Below are 21,543 nucleotides of genomic sequence, written 5' to 3' on the forward strand. Positions count from 1 at the left end.
GCAGTGGTTCTCAACCTGTGGGTCACGACCCCTTTGGCGGTCGAACGACCCTTTCACAGGGGTCACCTAAGACCATCCTGCATATCAGATATTTTTTACATTACTCATAACAGTAGCAGCATTACAGTTATGAAGTAGCAACGAAAATAATTTTATGGTTGGGGGTCACAACATGAGGAACTATTTTAAAGGGCCAGAAGGTTGAGAACCACTGGTCTAGAGTGTAGCTGATAAGCTCCGTGAGGGCAGAGGTTCTGTGTCCCTTGATCTTGTATCCTCTGAAGCCCCAGTGGGCTGCTTTCTACGTAGTGGCTTTGTGTAAAGTTGAGGATTTGACTTGGAGCAGCTGAGGGATTTCTCTGAGAGGTCAGACCAGGGTGGAGCAGCTTAGGGCAGGTGAGTTGCTGCACTTTAATGTGTCCAATGAGAAGGCCTGGCTTCTCCAAGTAACTCCTCCTCAAGACCTGTGGCCTTGGGCAAGGCACTGGCCTTCTCTGAGCCTCTCTCTCGATTCTAAGGAGGGATGCCTGCTTTGACCGTTCACATGGATGTTGTGAGGGCCAAATGACCAGATGCTCAGGAAAGAAAGAACCTACACTAATGCCCCCATTCATCTAGTTTTATCCAGGACCCACATTAATAGCATTTTCTAATAACTGGATCTCCTACCCCAATTAGTGGCAGCCTTTTAAAAGAAAAAATAGGTTAACCATTGGGGATTAAAACTTTTTTACTAATGTCTTGCCCTATTAAAGAGTAGATTAAGCATTACAAGATTTTTCTTGATCATTTAAATCTTCTTGGTCTATCACTTATTCTTCTATAAGAGTGATACCTTCTGGATTTTTAAAATTTTTAAATTTTTAAAATTGATTTTAGAGCAAGAGGAAGAGAGAGAGGGAGAGAGAGAGAAACATCAAAATGTGAGAGAGAAACTTCTATCTGTTGCTCACAACCTGGGTATGTGCCCTGACTGGGAATCGAACTCGAGACCTTTCTGTGCTCCAGGTGATGCTCCAATCAACTGAGCCACACCAGCCAGGACTGATACCCCCAGGATTTACTTAGCAGCACATAGATCTTTGCCCTAACACTAAATAATCCTAACTTATTAAGTTTTTGAGGGCATGTGACTTTTTTATGTAATTTATATAGTTTTTAAATATTTATATTCTATTTTTGTTAGAAGGAGGATGGTTAGTCTTTCTTCCTTCACACTATGTCAGTATTTATTTCTTGTACTTGCCTTGGAGTGCTCCATCTTTTTTTTGCTGCTTCTAATCTGTAGCAGGTTGGGAAACAGGATAATGAAGCTTGAAATAAACCAGGTAGCGTGAGAATAAAGAGCTTGTGAGTTGGTTCTGTGGCATTCTCTGTGAGAGGACTGAGGGCTTCAGGGTGCTGTCCTCAGCTTTGGACTCCACTGCGTGTGTCCCGATTGTCTGCCATACTCTAAATCAGCGGTCACCAACCTTTCGGACCTCACGGACCACCAGTGGTCCGCAGACCACCGGTTGGTGACCGCTGCCTACTAGTAAATCCCTGAGGCTGAGAGATAGCAGCTGCACATACATGAGGCTGATACTGTCTCAGAGGTGGGTGTGCTTGTATGAGGCCTAAGCGTCCCTTAAATATGGTACAATCAAGCCTTGGGAGTTGATTAGAATTAACTTCCAGATTATAGCTGTTTTGGTCATTTTGGGGTGTGTGTGTAAAACTGAGGTGCAGAGACCCCAGGCTGATTTTCATGGCTGATGCTCACTGAATTGAACTGTTAGGACAGAATTCAGAAGGGCTCTTTCCTGTTACCTCTCTCAAAATATCTTCAGAAGACCCAGCAGAAGCCCCGAGACAAGGATAAAGGATTTGAAAGTCTCAAAGCGAGCATCTCCCTTCCGAAGCAGGAGCCTCTTTCTGTTCATTTCATAACATTGGCAATGAGAGGCTTAGGGTTCATTCAGGTCACCTCCATTAATATCTTAAGACAGAGAAGAAACTTGGAGTTGGGGTCCCTAAACACAGTAGACTGGATCATTTGCTCCGATGCTGGACAACTTCCCAGAGCGTGGGGGCGAAGCAGGCTCCTGGCTTCCCTACTGTCACCCCCCACCACCCGCAACACATACACACTCACTCACTCACTCACTCATTCCTAATCAGCTCCTTGGTTACTCTCATGGTCAGTTGCTTTCCTTGAGAATACGGCCCCATTTTTCTGTAAAAGTGGTGGAGACAGTTACAATGATTACTCATACCTGTTAGTAGTATTAACTCCCACTTGCTGAGTGAGTACCTAATAAGTCCCAGGAAGTTCTAGACACTTTACAAAACTCCCTAACACTTCTCTGAGGGGGTGATACTGTAAATGTATGCAGTGCTCTTAACACAGCACCTGCCTGGCTCCCAGGGCATTTCCTGAGAATGTGTGCTCTGTGGCAGCAGGCACCTCCATCATTCATCCACTGCTGTATCGCCAGGGCCTAGGCCAGTGCCTGGTGCATAGCAGATGCTCAGTAAATGTTTGTTGAATGAGTCGTAGATATTAGTTGTTAACCCCATTTTTACAGATGAGCAAACAAAAGCTCGGAGAGCTTTAGTCATTTAGCCAACTCACAGAGGAAGTGAGTCGCTGAGTCAGGATGGGAACCAAAAGCCTATCTCCTAACCTTTCTCTCCCCCTCCCCCAAGGAGGCATGACTGTGGCAGGAAGTAGAAATGCCTGGACATGCCCCTGAGCGGGGAGCCCTTGGGTGTGTGATGTCTGTGGACTGGCTGATTGGAAAGGTGGCCTTGCCTCTGGGAACTGGGGCTGGGATGCCAGGGGCCTGAACCCCTCCTCTGACCTTGGGACACTGCAGGGTCCCTCCTCCCTCCGCAGGCTTCTCAGCAATTTGTCATCTGTGAAACCTAATTAGCACAGCTTCCATTTCTGCAATCTTTTAACCCTTTCATTGATTGTATGGCCCTGGCTCCCTTGACAGATTTCTGCCCTGGCTCTGATTATGCTGATTTTTAGTCTGCATGATCTGAAGGAATATGATTTTAGAATGTAATTCCAATTAATCAAAACGAATGTGGTAGGGACATCACATTCAGTGCTTTGGGAGAGTCTGGTAAGTTTCAGGGCCTAGTGTGTGTGTGTGTGTGTGTGTGTGTGTGTGTGTGTGTGTGAGAGAGAGAGAGAGAGAGAGAGAGAGAGAGAGAGAGAGAGATACAATTTTATGACAGGAGTCTCAGTGGATTCCTCTCCTTTGCCTTGATTTGCATGGATAAGACACTATATGCTTTTTCTCCCATTGTTTAGATGACTAATGAGGTCTGTTGCTTTTTCGGTTTTAATTTGAAAGTGGTGTTTTTTTTTATCTGTCACCTATATTTAAACTCCTAGGCACTGTTTTTTAATGATATCCAAAGAGACCAAAACAGCACAGATTACAAATTTGCTGACTTTGTGTTTAATATGGGCTTCTGTATAAGTAGATGCCACGTTATCAAGCTAGAATGATGGTGAGAAGAAATACAATCTCTCTCTGACCCATGGTGGGATCCCATACATGTACATTATAGAAGAGTATACTTGGCCAGAAAGAAAATCATTAACCCCTTTAGCCAAAGCGATATCCCTGTTCTAAGAATTTACTTACATAAAACTCAGGTTCTTTCCTACTTAAGTCAAGGTAACTGTGTTTTTAAGAATTCAGGAAAATGCTTTCCAAGGTCCTCTTATCCTTTGTGTTTGCTATCGATTCCTGCTTGTTTATAGAATCATAGGGGCCTTGGGACATAAATATTACATACCTGCCCCAGGCAAGACAGTATTCAAGTCATCCTCAAAAGGTAACTTACTTCTTTCTAGAAATCTTAAGAGACAAAAGCATCGTTGGGGCATCATTACAATGGATCATTTACTTGGGAAGTTTTTCCTAATATCTAACATAACATCTTTCTTTTCTGGTCTTGTTCAGAAAAATAAAAGTAGTTAAGAGTTCCGAACACATCCTCTTCTGTGTTTCTAAAGAAGGTTTTGAATAAGTATTGATATTAGCGTTTATGACTCTATGTTGAATAAATATTGATATTAGCATTTCTGACACTGTGGTGTCAAAAATAATCAGCCCATTTTCCCTCTAGTGCTTTAGAGAGACGAAGGGGAGGGAAAAGGGAACTTTTGTTAAGCAGGTTATGACTTACTTCAAGGCTCTCAGGCTGCTAACAAATGGTCCTGGTACCTTGTATGTAGATGGGTTTGTTACCTTGAGACTGTGGGAACTGTTGTGAATTTATTTTTAATTGCTTGTTTTTAGGTGCATTTTGACCAGTTTAAAGAAGCATTAATACTTATCTTGTCTAGAACTCTATCAAATGAAGAACACTTTCAGGAACCAGGTAAGGACACTACCTGTTTTCTCTACATTCCCCTTTCAGAGTTGTGCGGGGAAGAATTTGGGGACCTCGAAGCATGTCTGTGAGAGATTTGGGGCATCTGCCTTTCCCAGATTGAGCAGTTATTTTCAGTGACTTGTCTTTTGATATTATCATAAAAGCCTTGCAGCTGTTGAACACTAAAATGAGACTTCCTACGACGACAACGAATTGTGGAAGAAATAATTCGATTGTTCCTAGGCAATATGTCAGATGGTGGGCAATAACTCATTCCTGGAATGAGCAGGGAAGCCGAATGATACCTCCTCTGCCCTTATTTCCTGTGTGCATGGAAGGATATGCCTGGGGGTTCCGGGGGAGGGGAGTTTTGCCTGAAAGAAGAAGGGTAGCCAATCTAGAGATATTTTTATTTAGTTCCCAGTGAATGGATAAACATTCCACTATAGACATGATTACATTTTATTATAATTGTTTATCTCCCTCCCTCAAGTGAAAGTTTCTTGTGGACCATTTGATTCATTTTTATATTTTCAGGGCCTAGTAGAATGCTTAACCCATAGTAAGCATTCAAATGTTAATGGCTTTAATATATTTCATTGAGTTTTAAAAAGGCACCATAGATTATAAAACATTATTTTATGTATATCTAAGAAGAAAACTTGTTGCCAATTATGGTAAAATGGGATCGATTATAAGACACATCCTAATTTCACTGTTTAAATCTAGGTGTGTATTTGTGTGAGTGTGTGTGTGTGTGTGTGTGTGTGTGTGTGTGTGGTGAGAGAGAATCGATGAAATATGATAAACATCTAAGGGAAAGTTTAAACAGTGTTGAAATTTGAATTAAGTGTAGTCCAGTTTTATCAAATCAGTGGTTATTGAGGGAGGGCTAGAGTTTGACTATAATGGGGTATGAGGGAATTTGGGGTGGTGGTGATGAAACTGTTTAATATCTTGCCTATTGGTGGTAGTTACAGATTTCATGAGTTTTTCCAACACACCAAACTATGCACTAACAGGATGGAATTTACTCTGTAAAGATTTTTATTTACCTTAATAAACTCTACTTTTAAAAGAAGAACATCAAAAATATCGCCCAGTTTTTGAGACTGAGGAGAAATCATTAACATTTCCTGCTACGAGGAGTCATTCACTGTGACCTATTTAGATGAAGCACAGATGGGAACTCATTTCTTATCCTCACTGGTGATCCAGTTCTCTGTCCACCTTCTGAAGTGCTCCAGATTCGTGTCACGTGTGTGAATGCTGTGGTTAGCACTGTTGGATTCCGGGTCTACTCTCCTCCTTTTGCATATGGTGACCACCCCTGGGAAGGTTATCACCAACCTGAGGCCTGCCAGAGCCTGGGAAGCCCACAGTGAGCCTGGGAGGGAGGTAATCGCCTTCCAGACTAACATTCGAATTTCTGTAGGTGGCCACTGCTGGAACATGGACTTTTGCTCTTCTGGGGCCTCCCATTTTATTGATGTCTTTCCTCATTTAAGGTTGTCTGTCATCTTCATAACAATAGTGCAATATCTAGGGACCCTGAATAGAGCTAGGGTGACATCACCACATTGTAGTTAACATGAGCATAGGTAATGGAAGCATAAGTTCCATATTATTCTGGAGACTGTAATGTGCTTTTATGCAGGGTTGGAAGGGGCCGCCCTGCTACTAGTCCACATGATCCTTTTGCTGCCCTTTCTTCAAAACCTGTACTGTCCCCTGCCAGGAAATTGTCATAATATTTATACAGATTTGTGGTGACCTCAAATGTGAAGGGTGTACCCTACAGTTGTGCAGTGTTGGGACCTACACAATGGGATAAGGACATAGACCAGGGGTGGGCAAACTTTTTGACTCGAGGGCCACAATGGGTTCTTAAACTGGACCGGAGGGCCGGAACAAAAGCATGGATGGAGTGTTTGTGTGAACTAATATAAATTCAAAGTAAACATCATTACATAAAAGGGTACAGTCTTTTTTTTTTTTTAGTTTTATTCATTTCAAATGGGCCGGATCCGGCCCGCGGGCCGTAGTTTGCCCAGAGCTGACATAGACGGTGGCCGGCTGAGCTTGGTAGCAGCTTGGAGATAACGTTTATGACTCTGGCTCCAGATGGTGATTTGAGAGTTCTGTGCATGCCTTGCTGCTGTGCTGGCCAAGACCGACTTGGACAAGTCTTCCAGGACCACACACACAGGGATTTTTATAGTGTTGCTGTGTGCTCCATCCTTTGGGTAGGCTGGAGCAAGCCTTTGTTACAGAGCTGCCCCAATTCCATGTAATGAAGCAGCAGAGTACTTGTGGGTAGCATTTCATACAGCATTTATGTCACTTTGCTGGCAGGATACAGTCCAGACTTCTACCTCACAGGAGGCAGCGAGGCAGCCCTTCCTCCCACATTCCCCGCATTGTTCCTGAGCATCTCTGCTTGTTCTGTCTTTGCCCATCTCTGTCTGGCTCTTCCAGTTGTGTCTGAGGATCGTGCAGTTCTTTCTACTCAAACGTTCTCCCACACACTCTAAAATGTGACTCTACACCCACAGGCTGAACGGCTGACGAGAGACAGAGAAAGGTCAGGACTCAAATCGGTATATCAAGAGGCCACCCGAATTCACCCCCTCCTTTCCCTTTATGAAAACAGCTGTCCCTTAAATCATAGACCATATCATTGTCAGGCTGGAGAGAACTCTGTCATTTTTCCATGAGCAAATTGAGGCCTGAAGAGGGACATAGCTTAAATTCTCACAGATAGTGGCAGAAGAGGAGGCTGACGCCGTACTTCCAGGGGATGTGACTTCAGGAGCTGTTAGGTTCAGGGTGTTGACGCTCAGATGGATGAGCTGGGGATAAACTGGTCCTTAGTCAATGCAGCCTGGCCTGGAAGAGTCGGACAGAGGCAGCAGGAAGGCGTGAATAAGAGTGAGTTTCACCTGATCATTAGTGACAGGGAAGCCTGTGCCCTCAGCATTATTTGGCTGTTCAGTACTTAATTCATTTTCTACCATGAGAGCTGTGGTATTTTTGTTTTGCTTTTTGAAATCAGTGGATCTCCTAGACTTTGGAAAATGACTAAAAACAGGAGGGCCATAGTACCTACATAGCCTTAGAAACTGAATGGGTCATGAATTGCTATTTTATAACATCTATGATTTTTTTTTTTTAATATATTTTATTGATTTTCTACAGGATTGATATTTTATAACATCTATGATTTTTATGCGTTAAAAATCCAAGATGCTGTACCAGATCATAATATAGAAAAGCCAGCTTGATGTGGTGGGAAGAGCCTGGAGCCGGGAGTTATGAAATACTGTCCAGGCCCTTCCAAGTGAGTGGTCACTTTGTATGTAAAAGTGTTTGTACTGAAAATACTTAGAATACCTTCAGCTCCAAGATTGCATTGTGTTGTCTCCTAATATCTGAATGACATTATCTACTTTTATGAAAAACGTAGCTCCCTGTTTCTGTAAGATTTTACCTAACATAAATTGATACTATAAAGTTTTGCTTCCTAAGACAGATGCCCAGTATATGACATGCTATCATATTCCCCTAATAAAAGGCAGTTATCTATAAATAATACAAAAATGAAGCTATTACAGGATTTGAGAGGAGATGGAATTAAGTCATTATTTCCATAGTCTTAGTAGGTTCTGCCATTTATATCTTCTTTCAGGTACAGTTTCTTTATGTTTAGAATTAGAAGGTATGGACTAGATTATTTTCAGCATCCTTTTAACTCTGATATTTATAATCCTAAATTTTAGGAAGACAGTGTTTTTTTTAAAAAAAAAAAAAGCAAAAAATAACCACAACAACATTTTCAGCATCCTTTTAACTCTGATATTGATAATTCTAAATTTTAAGAAGACAGTGTTTTCTTTAAAAAAAAAAAAAGCAAAAAATAACCACAACAACAATATGACAATATAATGAAAAATACTGAAATTCAGATAAGGGCAGAAAAATGGATTTGGGGTTGTAGGGAATCCTTTTGTAAATTCCAAACTGATTAACATTGCCAGTGGCATAACTCCCACGTATCTACATCTACAATTTTGTTTTTAAATTATTTTCCTGGAAGAAGTGAGGGACAACAACTTAATTATTAATCATTAATTCAGTTTGCTACGGCCTTGGAGTAGAGGATGTTTGGATGGAACTGCTGGCACAGGCTGTGAGCTGCGTAGCATCAACATGCTGCCTGGATCTGCCTTCGGAGAGTTTGTCCTCACTCGATGCATCTTGCGTTAGATTTCTGCTCTGTGGTCCATGTTAGCTAATGCAGGCGGCCCTTTCTTTCCCTGAAATGGTCGATGTAAAATATCTTCCCTTTGTGTATCTGGTGAGGGAAAACTCAGGTTCAGAAAAGCCAAGTCAGTAGAAAAATAAGACTAGACATGGTTTTGGTTCTTTTGTAATAAACCTTCCTAATTCTAGGAACCACCCTACTTTTAATTATTTTCCTTATATTTTGAAGAAGTTATGACTATAATAAACAGACACCCTTCACTCAGTTGGCTATCATGTGCCTTGAAGTGGGCCTGATGACCAGACATTGGGCTAGATCCTGAATTGCAATGATTGAAGATTTGGGTTTGTAGCTGTATTCAGAGGCCTTGGCCAGGCCCTCCTGTTTTTAAGAGTTATTATACAGAGAGCCCAACAGGCGTGTTCTGCTGCCCTCTCTTTGGTTAAATAAGATAAGGAAGAATTTAGACTCCTGTTCCCTTGTATCTGTGAGATGCTACCAGTAAGGACCAGAACATTTCTCCATAAATTAAAAGCAAAATAGCCCTGGCCGGTGAGGCTCAGTTGGTTGAGTGTTGTCTCATGCACTGAAAGGTTGTGGGCTCGATTCCTGGTCAGGGCACATGCCCAGGTATTTTTGGGTTCCGTCCTGGCTGGGGTGCATGCAGGAGGCGACCAATCCATGTTTCTCACATCAATGTTTCTCTCTCTCTCCCCCTTTCCCTCTCTCTAAAATCAACAAAAAAAATTTTTTTTAAAGCAAAATGAAACCACTACCACTATCACTACCAACAACAGAGGAGAGTGTGGGGAGTCAGTTCATGAGATCAGAGGGGACAGGAAACACTCCCACCCAGTGGTGGTCAGGTAAAATAGGTAAAATGGTAGGACCTTCTGGAATTATGAAAAACATTAGGCACCAAAAACTATAAAAATGCCTTTGGCTAGATTTCATACTATAGAAATAATTATGAACGTGTACAAAGACATGTGTATATAAGGATAGTCATTTAAAATAGGGAAGAATATATATCAAGCATAAATATTTGATAATGTATTGGTTAGGCAAATTATGATGTATCTGTATAATCAAAGACTAAGCAGTTATTAAACTGTGCTGTAGAAAATACTTATTGTTATGATGATTTTATTAAGGGTAAAAAGGCAACCTTTAAAAAAATATATGATGTGTGCAAAAACATATTCATGTTATTTAAAATTAAATCAAGAGGGGTGGTGAGAATTTTTATAGTGAAAGTTTACTCAGGAGTTCTGCTGATGTTGTAAGTTTATTTCAACTTCAGTGTATGGGAAGGTTTCAAACGGAATGATTGATGATCGTTTCTACAAGGAGTCTTAGAGCTTTGCTGTGTCCCTTTCACATCAGCCCATTGCCGAAGGGAAAGGAGGGAAAGGAAGAGAAAATGAGGGCAGTAATGAGAGGGAGGCAGCTCTAGTTTCTGAGATGATGGACTGGATAACGTCACTATGCATTTGCCACTGAGCTTACCCACTACAAAAAATGAGGTCAAGGAAATTTGCTGGGAGATTGAGGGCTGTGAGATTCTCCCTGACTTTGCTGCACTGGGGCCCCATGTGGGTGCTCTCCTTGATCCCTGGCTCCTCCCAGGAGAAGGCTGGAAAAACAATCTTATCATCATTATGTACTCAAAAGAGTTTTCTCTTGACTGATCTTCACCCGCAGTCACCCTCCTGCATGCTAACCTTCCCCTCCAAATCCCTCCCAGGCAAGGCTATTCTGAGCCACCCGCATTACCTCTCCATCTGGAGACAGCTGTGTTCTGGCACAATGCCTCATCGAGACTGATAGGAACTGATGCCCTTGCATCCAGGGAGGACCCGAAAGCTCCAACTGAGCACGTGCATCAGCAGAGAGGAGGAGCTGGGAGCACTGTGACATGGGCCCGGAAGCTGCTGCCCCAGAAGGGCTGTGTGTGTGCATAGTGTGGGGTGATGGTCCTGCCTGCTGAGGACCTCCCGAGGGGCTGGGAGCACCCTGGGAGGGAGAGGAATGGCGGGTCATGTCGGAAGGCTTTTCTGATGTCCTTTTTATGTTTGTTCTCTCTTGGCCTTTCTCTTCCCCTCCCTTCCTTGAACAGCCCCCACCTCACTTCTTTCCACCGTTCAAGTTCAAATTCAGCTCTACCCTCCTCTCCTCCTTGCCCCTCCCCCCACTTTTCTTAACCTCTTGGTCTGCTCCCCCATCTGTTCCTCCTGGTCTGACTTCCCCTGCCCTCCGTTAGCCTCTGGGTCTCTGCCCATCTTCTGTTCTCACCCCTTCTCTGTGAGTCTCAATCTGTCTGTCTTTCTCTCTATGTCAAGCATGTCAAACTCGCGGTCCATGGGCCGCATGTGGCCCACAATATAACGGTATGTAAAAAACATTTTAATAAAAATTTCGTAACTTCATTTTTACAATATCCTGTTATACATAATTATTAATAACGATCTACAACGTTCACTAATGACTGATTACTATAATCGTGTTGCATTCATTTCCCTTATGCGCCTTACGCACAGGCGCACCATTTCTCTCCACTAATACTAGCAGTGAATGTTTTAGCAGCCGATGGCCACGTCATTCGTCTTGGACTGACTTGTGTGGTGTGTGCAACAGGAAATACTTCGCTTTCGGAGAACAAGAAAAATAGGCTTATTTGCGTTACGCTTATTTATTTGTGCAGTTATTCAGTGTCTGGCAAGTTAATGTTCAAGAAAAAATTAATTTCTATTAAAATGTTCTATTATTTTATGTTAAGGATTACTCATTTATTGCAGCCCTTTGTATTCAGCATGTCTCTATGGAAATAAACCTACGTTTCTACGAAAATGGAAGCTTTTTTTTTTTTTTGCGGCCCACATAAGCTTAAACCTTGTTTATTTGGCCTGTGTTAGCCTTTGAGTTTGACATGCTTGCTCTATGTCTTTCTCCATCTCTGTCTCTCTCTGTCTGTCTCTCTGGCAGTCACTATTGATTGTCTTGGTCTCCCCTTTGATGCTTTCTCTTCCCTGTTCTCTCTTGTAGAACCCGGTGTGGCTGCATTCACTGTGTGATACCTGTGTAATGGTGCAGTCAGAGTAGGCGAGGAGGTGGGGATGTGCTGTGGGCTGGGCAGTGCTCATTTGCTGCACGACTGCTTTTTCCCAGGGAAGCTTCTGGAGTGCTTAACCATTAACCGTTGCACCTGCTTCATTTTTGTCTTATCTTCACATAGACTTCAGGACTCCTGTGAATGGGGCAGAAGTGTAGTTTGGAGAGCCTCAGACTAGGGGTACCCCTGTGCTGAGGTCCTTTGGAAGGAGGTACAGGCCTGGGAGTGATTTCCTGGGCTGACTAAATGGGGCAGGAAGGGAGGCAGACAGCAAGGCCCTGCATGAGCAATTCAAAAATAAGAATATCAGCACCAAAAAGGCAGGGCTGTCTTCTGCATCCTGGAAATACCCTCATTTTAGGAGCAAGGAAATTTGATTTAAAAAATGGTAAAATATCCATATTATCGCTCAGTAGGTACAAGGTAGCACCATGGCAGGTGTTCCGTAAACATGAGCTAAGTGGCCCGGCCTCCTACTGGAGTGCATCGTGAAACTCTGCTTTCACTTCCCATGATGTGCTCTGGATGCTGCTGCATTCCAGCTCTTGGGCTTGTGTTTTTGTAAACAGAGCATTGATTGAATGACTAGTGTTTAGGCTCTCGTGTAACTGTTTCAGCTTCCTCTGGGCCCTCATTGCTTTGCTTTGCGTCACCCTGGTGGCTGTGGCGGTTCTGGGAGAGGGCACTGCTCCGTCAGAGTTGGGGAAGAAGGGAGTAGGGACAGGGTTGGGGTGGGGGGGTGTCAGTCATTTTCCCTGCCTGCAGCTGGCTTATTCCCTGAGGCTTATCGCACTGACATTGTATTTCAGTTTTTCTCTTATAAGTAGGGACCTTCTGGTCACAAGTCATACCTGTGCCAGGTGGCCCATGCTGCTTCTGGAAGGTGAACATTATCACAGGTGCCTCTTCTTGGGACAGATGAGATGTGGAGTGAAGAATGTGGTGTCTGGGCATCCAGATTTTGTTTCATTTCTAGGGCTAGAAGGAATGGGGGTGTGTGTTTTTTGTTTGTTGTCGTTTTTTTGCTTTGTGTTTTGTCTTCTGAATTCTAATTAGATTTTCTAAAAAATGTTTTGCCCACCTGCTCCCTAGAGACTGTGAGTTGCTTCCATATTATTCCAGCAGTTTTTAGAAATGGAATCAAACCAAGTGTTTCGCTTATGGAATAAAGCCTAGACCAGTGATGGCAAACCTTTGACACGCGTGTCAGAGGTGACACGCGAACTCATTTTTTTTGGTTGATTTTTCTTTGTTAAATGGTATTTAAATATATAAAATAAATATCAAAAATGTAAGTCTTTGTTTTACTATGGTTGCAAAGATCAAAAAATTTCTATATGTGACACGGCACCAGAGTTAAGTTAGGGTTTTTCAAAATGCTGACACCGAGCTCAAAAGGTTCGCCATCACTGGCCTAGACCATCAAATTAGGTCAGGTAGGATGCACCTCGTAATAAGGTCTCCAGGGTGACATCCAAGACTCCTCCAGGCAGGCAGGGCTTGTCTGCTTTCCTTCGAGGCCCATTTTTATTTGTGAGCAGTGATGACAAATAGGAGACATGGAAATGGGAAAGGAGGGGAAATGACCTAGACGCTTGGCAATCCAGGTAGGATTATAAATATATGTCCAAGGAAATAAAACACCGAGAGCAGGGCACTCCTTCATGATTGTGTTTGTTCCACTGGCGTTTCCCCTCTCTCCTTGGAGCTCATGATTGGAGCAGTTACGTACAGTTATGTCAAGGGAAGCAAGAGGATGTAAAATGGCCCATAGATGAAAGCGTTCCAGTATGAAACCCTGAACTATGTAAGTTACATCTGGATGCACTCATAAAATACATAAACTTTGCCCCAGGGCTGCGGGTTTACAGGTCTTCATTGGGCGTGGTTGGGGGAGGGGAAGGCACTCTTCCATTCAGGTGTGTACGTGTCTTTAGGTCCCCAGGAGGCCTCCTGCTCTGTGGTCTGCTGCTAGTCTGAAGGCCTGGTTGAGGTTGATAAGGAGAATAATAGAATTTTCAGATACTTAACAACAATGACTGTTGACCACGTATGTTCTCTCTCGATCTCCTTTTGCCCTCTATTCCTCTTTTTATCTTGTGAGTACAGTGATGCTGATGCTCTGAATAGGAGAGGGATGTGTGAGTGTGTAAATCTAAGAAGTAACTTTTTCATTGGTGTGATTGGTCTCATTCTTTATTGGTCACATGGGTGTCCCAATTATGCCCCAATTAATTAATTATCTGTCTAGACTTAGTGGGACAAACGCAGGTGACAGGAGTCAGCAATCACGGCCTATGCCCTGGTGCTTCAATGTCTAAACAGCTGAACCGAACCGGAACACATGAACACACGAGACAGAATTAGTGTGCAATCACTCAGGGTTTACTTACCTACTCCTAGTGGGTCCTAGGCTCCAGCAAAGGCCACCCGTGATGCACACCGAAAGACGGACGATGAAGATGGAGACAGACAGGCGGCCGCACTTGGTTCAGGCGCCCACAGCAGAGCAGTCAGTCAGGGGCTTGTCCCACGGAGTGATGTGGAGTCCTCCTCTCATCAGGCAGGAGACGTCGACTGAAGAAAATCTGTTGCTTATGTAGCCAGTGGTCAACAACTTGTGTCTTATCGGTGTGGGCCAGACGGTGTGCCTTTGCTCACATCAAGATACTGGGGCGTTCACCACATTTTGGAAGTTACAGAGTATTGGGGTCTTCACGCAGCAAACATTTCACACATTAATCATTTCACAAAATAATTATTTCCACACATTGGGGTTTTCTTATGACCATAACGTTATTATAACAATGGGTAAGTTGGGAAATAATTATTTCCACACATTAGAGGGGTTTCCTTATGACCATAACGTTATTATAACAATGGGTAAGTTGGGAAATTCAGTATGAGGAAACCTTAATACCCCAGTTATCCTTTGTGTGTGCTAATATCCCTATTCCAAAAAGATGATACTGTTTAATAAAGTTTCTCTGAAAATTGACTTTGTGGTATATGTACATTCTGTGAAAAATGTTAATTTAAAGTTTGCTCAAAATTAGTAATAGTAAAATAAATAATTTTTTAAAAGTTTCTGGCAATACAAAAATAAGTAAGTGAATAGATTGACTCAAAACCCACAGGATTCCTAATAGTTCACAATCTGTTACCTTCCGCTGCTTAGAAAAAAAGCTGTTTCAAATCTACCCCTGCTCGCTGCGCAGCATGGGGTCTTGAGTGGTAAACAGCTAAGGAGTCGTTTCATGCACAGGTGGGCTTGGGTTAAATTACAGTGAGTTTTCTAACATGGTTGCTGTGACCCTCCGCTGCTTCTCCTTGGGAAAAAGTGCATTCGGAGCTCCTGGGCCACTTCCGTCCACAGACCATGGCTGTTGGCCCACTGGGAAAATCCTGCGTCCCATTCCTGATGTTATACGTCTTCCTTTTCATCTTTTCCAAGCCCCCATCATCCCTAATGGTGTATCTTGTTGTCTGCCAGTAAAATTTAAGAATATGTCATAAATTAAGGATGGTTCTGCATTGCCTCTTATCTGACTAGCATCTGTGGGTGTCAGCTGCCAACAAGTAGCTCGGGTGTCTGGGCCGATCCTGAATACTCACAGGCTGACACACTCTCTTCTGATAAAAGGTACCTTCCTATGTGCATGCGGGTTTCAATATAAATGTTGTATGCCTCAGTACAACTGTAAGAGGATCGCTCGACCTAATACAATGACTTGGCTGGGACTTTTGAAGAGCTGGGTATAAATATCGCTAGAAATTATAGAGCAAGCATAAGTACTTCACTCTGAGCTCTGCTGAGCATTTTCAGGATGCTTCTGACTGCATCTGTGAAATCTGAGCTTATACAGAGGAAGGGCAACGGGGGAGGGGGGCCGAGATAGTCAAACCAGGTCACCCATCCAGGGAAACTACCAAGTAATGGCAAACCCCTAAGGGTTTCAGTGATGATAAAGGAAGAGTTTCTCACTTTTCATTCTTAATCTTATCAGCCACCCTCATTTTGTTGGTGTGTGTCCATACCTCATCTACAAATCTACATGCATGAGTTCAGACATATCTTGTTAGGCTGTCATGTTCAAACAGAACAGATTTTGTTCTCCAGAGAGACATTCTGTCTGTGTGGGTGATAAGAATCAAAGTATTGCCAGTCTTTTGTGTGTTAATGAAGTATTTTCTTCTCCTAATTCTGTGCAACAACAACAGAAAACAACCTGTTTCTAAGATGGCATGTGCATAGAGTGAAGTATTTATTTTATTGCTTTAAAGCTGTTAAAGGGAAAACAGGATAGTTTGTAGTGGTGGTGGTGGTGGTGGTGGTGGTGGTGATGGTGATGGTGATGATGGTGATGGTGATGGTGGTGGTGATGGTGGTGGTGAATGTTGAACCTGTGACACATTATGTCAAAGTGCTGAAGTCCTTTAAGGTCAAGAGATAACTCCTTATGCACAAGTCTTTATTTTGTACACATTGAAACTCTTGAAGAAAGAAAAAACATAATCCACCACTTTTCTTAATGCATTTTCACATTTGCTATTTAATTCCACAGCGTTTAATTTTACAATGAGCTCTGGATGCCAGTTTTCGTATAGGCCCGTGGTCAGCAAACTGCGGCTCGTGAGCCACATGCGGCTCTTTGGCCCCTTGAGTGTGGCTCTTCCTAAGCCTTAGGAGTACCCTAATTAAGTTAATAACAATGTACCTACCTATATAGTTTAAGTTTAAAAAATTTGGCTCTCAAAAGAAATTTCAATTGTTGTACTGTTGATATTTGGCTCTGTTGACTGATGAGTTTGCCGACCACTGGTATAGGCGATGAGCTGTCATTAATTGATTTGGATCTGTTGTGTCAGTTTCTTTGTTCTGTCATCCTGCTTGTCTGATAGATCAGAAAGGAGGATGGTTAACAAAGGAGCCACTGAGGTACTAGAGAGGGTGCCTCTCAGACTAGTTGGTGTGAATACTAACTTTACAGTGCTGATGCGGTGTTTGTTTTATCATGACTTTCTAAGACTTCCTCCAGTGTGTCTCTTTGTTAGTATGATCGCCCCCCTCTCCCTTTCCTGCAAAACACCAGCTTAACCCCTAGAGTGCCGGGGAACCGATCACGCTCCCTCCTGTCTTTGGCCCAAAGTGCCGGGCTATCAAAGCTTTGAAATGGCGTCCAGTTCTAAGTCTGCTTTTATTAGTGATGATGATATTGCTAAATATGTCAGTGTAGTAAAGGTTTCCTTAAGTTTTTGAATATGTAACTTCATTTACTTGCGATTCATAATTTTTTTCCTACACTGCTGTAAAATCAGCAGCAAAAATGTGGCAATAGTTCCTAGGATATTGGTTGGCACTCAAAGCATTAATAAACAGAACAAACATGACCCCTTGCTTTGTCCTGATCTTCATTCTGTACTTTTAACTCAATCCATCCCGTCCCTGCCCGCATTGCATCTCTCCCATCACATGCAGAGAGGTACTCGGGTGCGGTAAATCCTTCAGAATTAGAAGCCGTGCTCAGCATTTGACCTGGTGGCCTAGAGTGCCGGGGAACGCGATCACGCTCCTCCTGTCTTTCGCCCAAAGTGCCGGGAGTGCTATCAAAGCTTCGAAATGGCGTCCAGTTCTAAGTCTGCTTTTATTAGTGATGATGATATTGCTAAATATGTCAGTGTAGTAAAGGTTTCCTTAAGTTTTTGAATATGTAACTTCATTTACTTGCGATTCATAATTTTTTTCCTAAACTGCTGTAAAATCAGCAAAAATGCCTTGGCAATAGTTCCTAGGATATTGGTTGGCACTCAAAGCATTAATAAACAGAACAAACATGACCCCTTGCTTTGTCCTGATCTTCATTCTGTACTTTTAACTCAATCCATCCCGTCCCTGCCCGCATTGCATCTCTCCCATCACATGCAGAGAGGTACTCGGGTGCGGTAAATCCTTCAGAATTAGAAGCCGTGCTCAGCATTTGACCTGGTGGCTCACACACACCCTCGGCCACCACAGCTGGCAAATGCTGGTGGTTTATTTTGGGGCTGGTATAAGAGGCTGTGTCTGACGGCTGTGAGTGTCAGCTCAGGGCTGAGATTGTCCTGTAATGTGGCCTCAACTCTTGTCTCCTTGCCCAGACTGCTCGCTAGAAGCTCAGCCCAAATACGTTAGAGGTGGGAAGCGTTATGGACGAAGGTCCTTACCGGAGTTTCAAGAATCCGTGGAGGAGTTCGCAGAGGTGACAGTGATTGAGCCCCTCGAAGAAGAAGAAGAAGCAAGGCCTTCCCACGTGCCGGCCGGAGACCACCATGAGGTAAGGGATCGGACAGACACATCCATCTGGACTGCAGGTGTGGCTGTCCATGACACCGCGTGGCTGTGATGCAGACAGGAAGCCTGAGGGAGTTCAGGGCTTTTCTCAGTTACCAACTGCTTGCTAATCTCCTCACTTGCCTTTTGGACACATGTGGCTAACTTTTCTATCGTTTGAATGTTTTCATCCGTTTCAGCTTTGGGAGAGCTGATGTTTCTATGCATGCTTTATGTTTATACATTTTTTGATTCAGTTATTTCCAGATGATCTGGTGTCTGCTGCTTCTGGCTGTTCTTAGAAACAGATCTCTCCTCCATGACCCTGTCATTTTCAGTTGTGAAAAGCTAACCAGCCCCATCCCCAAACAATAAAACAGCTTCCGTGGCAGGTAGGACACGAAGGCAGTGTGTTTAGGCCCTGCGAGAGCTGGCATCTTATCTCTGGTGGTGGGGGAAGCAGTTTTAAAACTTGGTCCTTGTCACAGCTCTCAGCAGTTGCCAGGGTTCTTCCTCCCAGTTCCGCGGCACCAGGCTCGTCTGGCTCTCCAGCAGTCAGATGCACCTGCCTCCCTCATCGCCCGCCTTTTCATTTTACACGTTGCCATCTTGTACCAATAAAGGAGAAGCAGTTACAACATTTTCTTGATTCTTTCTTTCCAGCTCATTGACTGGCATGCCATTTATAGGACATGATTGAATGTGTCATGCTGAGCAAGCTCTAAACACTTCTTGCACATCCCAGCTCAGCCTGGGGATGCAAATATTTCAGATACTAATATAAACTGGAAAAGAGACCAAATGTCTGTAGATTGTGGGTTGACTGTGTGTGTGCGCGTGCATTTCTGTCTAATGTCTATGTGCAGCTTACTACGACTTACAGGAAGCTTGCTCCATTAATTTCCCCAGCAATCAGACATAGAGCACCCTCAACTTTCCGGAATACTCGCAAACCCAAAGTAACGAAAGAGCCCAAGTCCTGAGCAGAAATGAAACCGGCCACAAGTACTGCAGTTTAGATGACACGTGACTCGTCTGCCAATCAGAAGCTTGCACCATTTTTTAAAAAACAAACAATACCCGATCTCACCCCACAACTGAAGGAGCAGTGTCAAAAATGTGAGCCAGAACGGAAGAAAGGTAGCTAGAGAAGAGAGCGAGAAACCACAAAAATGGTGTCAGAGTCGTGTGGGTGAGAAGTGACAGATGAAAACAGAGAAGGCCGTGAGAAGCAAGAAGGAAAATGCCGTCTGGAACATCACAGGCCTGGGGGCCAGTCGGTCTGAGGCAGTGGCTACTTCCTGTCTTGGTTCAGTGGATTTCAGACCCTTTCCTGGGTCCCATTGAGAATGTAGATAGGGCCTTTTCCCCAATGAAACACATTCATTCACATGCACCAACATGTTGCATATACAGTTTCAGGGAGGCCAGTAATTTGCATGCTTCAGTTTTTACAGTGTTGGTAATATTTACCTTGCTGTCAGGAAGGGCATCATTTATTACACCAAGTCTGTTTAGTGACCCCGAGTCCTGTGGCATGTGTCTGAGACACCTCTCTATGGAAACATGGTTAAAACATGTCTCAACACTTTAGGAGGTAAGCTTTTGTTATTTGGAGAACACTTTTAAGACTGGCATCTCCCTTTTCCAGCTATTTTGAGTACCTGAGGCATTAGTATTTGGTGTTAAGAAATGAAATGATTGCTTAGTTTTTTAAAAAAATATTTTTATTGATTTTTAGAGAGAGAGGAAGGAGAGAGAGAGAGGAGAGAGAGAAACGTTGATGAGAGAGGAAGTCATTGATTGGCTGCCTACTGGGGATCGAGCCTGCAACTAAAGCATGTGCCCTGACTGAGAATTGAACAAGCAACCTCTTGGTTCCTGGTCAACGCTCAACCACCGAGCCACACCAGCCGGGCTGGTTACTTAGTTTTTAACAAGATAGTTTCTAGTTACCACCTGGGGATACCCAAAAAGTTCTTGGGCAGAGCTGATTTTGTTGCTGGCAGTATATTTCTTACAGCCTTGTTTTATCTTATCTACTGACTTCCAGTGAGATTTATTGTTTAAAAAGTGAGAGTCTGGTTTCATGTCTAAATAAAGATAAGAGTTGAGGCCTGAGTCTGGGCAAAAGATTGGAAGGGAGGGGGGAGAGAAGGAGAGAGAGAGAGAGAGAGAGAGAGAGAGAGACAGACAGACATTGATTGGTTGCCTCCCGCACACATCATTACCGGGGGCCAGATCAAACCTGAAACCAGGTACGTGCCCTTGATTGGGAATGGAACCCGAGACCCTTTGGTGCTCGGGCCCAGGCTCTAACCACTGAGAATGCTGGCCAGGGCAGGTATGACCTTTTGATGCTAAATATAGAAGCTTTGGTGTCCAACTACCCACTGGCAACCGAATAGCTAACAGAGGCCTGGAGGGGTCATTTCTCTCATTGTCTGCTTCCCGAGAACTCCTGCCTGACTTTGATGGTCTGTTATATCCTCCCCAGAAAGCCTCCAGGAGTTCCAGTTACCGCCTCTCACCCTGCCTTTTTAAATTCGGGAAAGTGGACTCAAACCGAAGCTCATCGAGCTGCTTTCTTGCTTAAAAATGAAGTGTTTTGGGAGCTGAATAGAGCCGGTCAGTTTCCAGATCAATTCATCGCTTTAAAAAATGAGAGCGTCCCATGTGACATTTTGGATGTTCCTGTTGGCAGTGAGACAGGCCAGCCCCAGCTTCGTGCGGTACCTGTGGTCGTAGGTCACAGCCACGGATACCTGCAGCCTGCTGGCAGTGTCACCAGTGTGTCCGTCTTATACTTCTGGGCCCGGATAGCAGTCCTGTTCCCTGGCCCATTGTCCTAGTAGCCTCAGTTTGGCCAACAGAAGTCCACCCTCCGGGCAGCATGGGCCTGTGTGAGAAATACCCTCGTCCCTTCTGCAGAAGCTGCTCGGGCCTCCTCGGAGTGCTGGGTCATCTTTCCTGTTCTAGGATAGCCCCCGATGGGGACGCTGGAGAGGAACCAATTCTCAGTGACCTGTGGGATTTATTTATTCTTAATTTATAAAGAGCTCAGAATCTGTCAGGAGTTCTTTATTGTACTGTTGACTTCTTTTTTCTCTCTTCTGGTTGCCTGAGGCCCTTTGCTCTCCTGCCCTTGGGTGTTAGGAATTTATTCCTCCGTTGTGTTTTTTATCAGTGGCTCACACTTCCTCTCAGTGCCACTGGGCAACACCGAGGGAGGGGCGTGCTGGGCCTCCCCCGCGGGAATATTTCCTGAGAAGCAGTCAGGCGGAGAGCTGGAGACGGAGACGGCTTCTCCGTTTTGATCGTGCGTTTTCTTTGACTCCGAATCCTGGCTCAGGGGCCAGTGGGACTCGGGCTGCCTTTGGGCTGCAGTTTCTCCTGCTGTCAGACATGCCTAGAGCGACTGTAGAGGTTTTTGATGAAGACTAAAGGATCCGTACCTGCTGTCAGAAGTTAAATGTG

General features: G+C 43.8%; 1 protein-coding gene across 8 annotated transcripts in view; it reads left to right on the plus strand.

The window, feature by feature from the left end:
• Positions 1-21,543, plus strand: part of NIN (ninein (GSK3B interacting protein)) — a 92,605-nt gene that overhangs the window by 8,384 nt on the left and 62,678 nt on the right. For 4 of the 8 annotated variants that reach the window (XM_005867892.2, XM_014541004.1, XM_005867894.2 and 1 more), the window contains exons 2-4: positions 4,305-4,386; positions 15,310-15,399; positions 17,895-18,070. In XM_005867892.2, coding sequence (XP_005867954.1) covers positions 4,305-4,386; positions 15,310-15,399; positions 17,895-18,070 — 348 coding nt within the window. The remainder of the gene's footprint in view (positions 1-4,304; positions 4,387-15,309; positions 15,400-17,894; positions 18,071-21,543) is intronic. The other 4 variants (XM_005867893.2, XM_005867898.2, XM_005867896.2 and 1 more) reach the window with 1 other exon arrangement.

The sequence above is a fragment of the Myotis brandtii genome, unplaced genomic scaffold (genome assembly GCF_000412655.1).
Source record: "Myotis brandtii unplaced genomic scaffold, ASM41265v1 scaffold253, whole genome shotgun sequence".
NCBI lineage: Eukaryota > Metazoa > Chordata > Mammalia > Chiroptera > Vespertilionidae > Myotis > Myotis brandtii.